Here is a 4,850-nt window from a genome sequence, read left to right as displayed (position 1 = left end):
TAGCAGAAATAGCAAGCCTGGTGAGTGGAATGAGGAGGAAGTAATGGAAATCTGAGAGGAGGCGGAGGCTGGCAGTGAGATGTAACTCTGGACATATTTACACAGACCAAATCACTTGACTAATGTAGATATAACTCTCTTCCCACCACCCTCCATAACTGAGGTAAAGAATGTTATGACCATCGTCAACATTTTATTTATTTACCTCAACAATCCAGTCATCTCTCAGACTTCAACTTAAACTGACTAGCATAAATGGACTCTCTTTCGCCTCACTTCTCCTCTTCTCCTTTTTTCTACTATCATTTCTCTAATGTTTAAAAACCCAGGCCCAAGTGCCGAAATAAGTGCCTTATCCTTATTTCTTTGGGGCTCTTTAAATGCCTTCTTCTCTCTAAAGAGGAGTTTGTCGGACGACAGAGACTTTTTTTTTTTTTAAGACGGCTGGGAACAAAGCAGCTCCCTCAGTGGCGGGGCAGAAATTGAGGTCGAGAGAGCTGGGAGGAGCAAGAACCCGACCCGCTCCGCTCTCCCCGGGCCTGGCCGGAGATATTCAGCACAGCGGACAGCTCCCTGCCCCGCCCCAGCCCAAGGCACCCTCCCCTCCGCCGCTGGCAGCCTTGCCATTGGCTCTCCTGGCTCCCCTCTCCAAGCTGCCAATTCTCCTACACATAGACCCAACCTACCCAGGAGCTTGTCTTCTCGCCTCTCCAGCGCCCGGGGTAGCCCAGGCCAGGGAGAGAGCCGCGGGGATCTGAGCCTCGGAGGGTGGTTGTCGGCTCTCGACCAGCTTTGCTGAGACGCTTCCTGCCTCTTACACTCCGTCCCCAGCCCTTGCCCTGTGGCAGGCGCTCGGGCTCAAGATGAATCTCAACTTCACCTCCCCTCTACACCCGGCGTCTTCTCAGAGGCCCACGTCCTTCTTCATCGAAGACATCCTGCTGCACAAGCCCAAGCCACTAAGGGAGGTGGCCCCTGACCATTTCGCCAGCTCTCTGGCCTCCCGGGTGCCTCTGCTAGACTATGGCTACCCCCTCATGCCCACACCCACCCTCCTGGCTCCTCATCCCCATCACCCTCTGCATAAGGGAGATCACCACCACCCTTATTTCCTCACCACCTCGGGTAAGTAATAGGGGCCTCAAGATACGGGAATGGAAAAAGCAGGACTTCCAGCGCAGACCCTATGCCTGTGATGGAACCAGAACTGGCTTAGCCTGGGTTGGCAGCATCCTTCGCTAAGTGACAGTGGAAGGTTGGGAATATAGCTGAGAACACGGGGAGCTCCCTTGAGGCATGCCAACCCATGGGGATAATTCGTGGTCCCTCCAACTCTTTATAATGGAGGAAATGTGCCTAGCCAAGAGGTGGCAGAAGTTTTGATGATATTCTTGGTGGGCAGTGCTCAGTCTCCTTTTTCATGGTCTTCCTGACCACTTTGGTCCAGCTCTTAATCCCAATTCTCTGCCTCTCTCTGCTCTGAGGGAGACCTGTGACCACACTATCATCCTATGGATCAGAACTCAACTTTCCAGCTCAGAAGCTTGAAAGGCTCCAATGGTTCCAGCTCTCTCCTCCCAGGCGCTGAGCATTCACTGATACTGTGGGGGCTTAGTAGTGAAGGAGGGTTTGGAAAATTTTGAGGACTGAAGGTTTGGGCTAGCCTGAATAAGGGAGAAAGGGTAAGACAAAATGAGGGAAAGATGTGGCTCCTCTTTAACCCTCTTCATTTCTAACATCTAGCATTTAACTCACAATCTTGGGCTTGGCTGCCCTCCTCTGCCCCAGTTGCTGGCATCGTTGAAGCCCAGTGCCAAAGTATTTTGATTTCCCAGGCATGGCAAGGAGCTGGGGCCAGCAAAGTCTGGTTGGGACAGGGAGATGCACAGAAATACCCAGGTTTTTTCTGCCTTTCTCTGAAAGGCCACATTCACGCTTTCATCTCCGGCATTTTCATTCCAGCCAGAATAGAATAATTTGTTGAGTCCAGATGCAGAGCAGAGCTGGAAAAACAACCTGGCAGGGGCTATGGAAAGACTTGAGACAGTTTGTGAAATGTGGGCACTGGAATCCACGACAAAAGCTAAAAGTGTCTGTAAAACGGTAAAAGCCAGACTCTGGGACACTGGGTTGGAAGAGTGATTATAAAGTCGACGTCTGCATCTCGGCTTTGGCATTAGCTTCATCACCCAGCCAGCGATAGTCTCTATTGGGCTGCACCCATGTTCTTCCCAAATAGCGCAGCCAAAGCCTGTGATACTGAAACTGCTAATTTTGTTTTGTTTTTTACCCTGGGATTGGCGAATATTGATGTCTGTGGCAGTTTGTCTGCCTGATTCGTCTTAGACACAGTAAAGCCTGCCAGAGTCAGGAAAGACAGAAGTCTCCCCCGACCCAGCCAGGGAAAAGCGCTTCAATCTTTCTGCTTGGGGTTGGCGGGAAAGAATGAGAAAAAGAATAAGGATGAGATTAGTGAGCGGGGTCCCCAGCGCAACCCGGAAACTGATAGCGAGACGTGCGAGGCGGGAATTGCCCCTCGGTTCTCGAGCCTGAGCCTCTCTGGATAAGAGTTTTGGTCTGTTCCCTTAGGCGGTAGGCGGGGACAATGGGGACGGCTGGGGAAAGAGAACGGTGCCTTTCAGTGAGGTTGGGAGGCAAGATCACATTCACGCCTTTATTACACACAGAACAACACAGAATGTAGTCAGGGGTCTGGAAGATGCGGGCGTCGGGGGAGAGACAGTTCCTGGACCACCCAACGTTTGCAAGAAAACTTGGGGAGACGCAACAGAGGACAGGGCGCTGGCAGACGCTACGGAAGTCTCTCCGAGAAGACTTTTTTTTAAGGCCTCTGGATCTATTTTATAATTTTCTTTTCCGTTTTACTTACTTTTTATTATTTGTATTTCTAGATGGCCTTTCCGATAAAGATGTCCAAACGCTATTCTTGCGATTTTTTTTTCCTGCCCCGCAATTCCTGGGAGAAGGGCTCGAGGCGCTTTGGGGCGAGGTGGGGACTGGTGGAGGAAAGAGGCGGAGGGAGGCGCTGGGGGCTAGGCTGGAGAGTGAAGCGGCGGTGGCTCCGGGGTGACTGGGCTCTGCCCACCTGGCTGGTCTTCTCTCTGCAGGGATGCCGGTCCCCGCGCTGTTCCCGCACCCCCAGCACACCGAGCTGCCGGGGAAGCACTGCCGTCGCCGCAAAGCTCGCACGGTTTTCTCGGACTCGCAGCTCTCCGGCCTGGAGAAGAGATTCGAGATCCAGCGGTACCTGTCCACGCCAGAGCGGGTGGAGCTGGCCACGGCCCTCAGTCTGTCCGAGACCCAGGTGGGCCGGAGGACAGGGAGGCCCTGATCTCTGCTTCACTCTCCTCTCCCCTCAACTCCTAACACATTCTGGACCCCTGGCGGGCTTCTCGAGTGGGAATGACCCGGCTCCCTTTTATTCTAGGCGTCTCCAAAGATCCTTAGCAAAAGTACCGGTACCTCCAACCTCGTGTCGGACTTACCGAACCAAAATCTCTCGAGCGGTCTCTGGACGTAGAGGAGAGCCTCCTCGGGTGATTCTGATGATTATTCCCTCTCTGAGAACTATCATTTTTGTGCGTCCTCCACTCTCCGATCAGGGCAGTAACCCGCGTGAAACGTAAAATAAGACATTAGATGGGTTCTTGTCCTGAGAGAAGCCCACACAAGGAGTATTTTTTCTTATTTTAATCTCTCACATAGTTGCAAGGCTTCATCTCCTCCCCGCGCCCTCATAATTTAAGCCCCGTCTCTATTGCCCTGCCCTGTATGGAAGAACTGTTTATCTTCCTCCAGAGGCTATTCACCTGCAACCTCAGAACTCCACTCCCTCTGTCTTCTATTCCCTGTGCCTGGAAACCGAACGTGCGGTAAAATCAGCCCTCCCAGGCGCCAGTGATTTTCTCTCTGGTGAGAATTAGAACGTTTGATTCTCATTCTCCCGTCCTGCAGTCTTGCTGGACCGGGTATTTAGAGGTCGCAGAGGAACGTAAGTTGAAAGTAAAGGAGAGTCATTCGCGCAGCACTTACTCTTAGAAATTCTAATTGATAACAGCATTAGTATTTACTAACCACACCATTTTGATCCTCGTCGTTGTTTCGGGACAATTCCTTCTGGAGCCTTAGAATGTTTGCTTCTCATTCAACTTAAGACGATAACTTGTGAGCAGTTCAGGTGTGAATTAGCGAGGGTGAGACTGTCACAGCTCTTGGATGATTGGGCAATGGATGGTGGTCCGCTTTCCTAAACCCCACCAATCGCTCAGATCTTAGCTCAGAAACAATGAGTCTGAAGGAATGACGTGGTTAATTTTTTTCTCCCCAATATCAGGTGAAAACGTGGTTCCAGAACCGGCGGATGAAGCATAAAAAGCAGCTGAGGAAAAGTCAAGATGAGCCCAAAGCGCCCGATGGGCCCGAGAGCCCTGAGGGGAGCCCCCGCGGCCCAGAGGCCGCGCCTTCCGAGGCTCGGCTAGGCCTGTCCGCCGGCCCCTTCCTGCTGACCGAGCCGGAGGACGAGGTGGACATTGGGGACGAAGCGGAACTCGGCTCAGGGTCGCACATGCTCTGAGCAGCTTGGCCGGGGAGGCTGGGAGGACACCGCGGGGCGGGGCGCGGGTCCCTCCCGGACCAGCAGACTCGGACTCCAGTCTTGGGGTGGGATCAGCTTCTGGAAGACAAACAAAACACACCCGTCAACTCTCCCACCGGTGCAGAGCCGGCGTGGCCTGCGGCTTGGCCTCACGCGCTCCCCCGGCTCCTGCTCCCTGCGTCCCTGCCCGAGGCGAGCGTGCCCGGGTGAGCCGATTCCCGCGCCCCGCGTCTTC

General features: G+C 53.4%; 1 protein-coding gene across 1 annotated transcript; it reads left to right on the top strand.

Annotated features, from left to right (window-relative positions):
• The first annotated feature begins 863 nt into the window (after positions 1-863).
• Positions 864-4,594, top strand: BSX (brain specific homeobox). Its single transcript, XM_046685022.1, has 3 exons — positions 864-1,125; positions 3,129-3,325; positions 4,355-4,594. Exons 1-3 carry the CDS (start codon positions 864-866, stop codon positions 4,592-4,594), a joined length of 699 nt encoding a protein of 232 aa, XP_046540978.1.
• The last annotated feature ends 256 nt before the right edge of the window (positions 4,595-4,850 follow it).

The sequence above is a fragment of the Equus quagga genome, chromosome 14, assembly GCF_021613505.1.
Source record: "Equus quagga isolate Etosha38 chromosome 14, UCLA_HA_Equagga_1.0, whole genome shotgun sequence".
NCBI lineage: Eukaryota > Metazoa > Chordata > Mammalia > Perissodactyla > Equidae > Equus > Equus quagga.
This window is presented reverse-complemented; position numbering and strand designations above follow the sequence as displayed.

Coding starts and splice junctions, on each gene's coding strand:
- BSX (XM_046685022.1), top strand. CDS start 864: ATGAATCTCAACTTCACCTCCCCTCTACACCCGGCGTCTTCTCAGAGG. Junction 1,126..3,128: donor TTATTTCCTCACCACCTCGG/GTAAGTAATAGG, acceptor TTCTCTCTGCAG/GGATGCCGGTCCCCGCGCTG. Junction 3,326..4,354: donor TCAGTCTGTCCGAGACCCAG/GTGGGCCGGAGG, acceptor CCCCAATATCAG/GTGAAAACGTGGTTCCAGAA.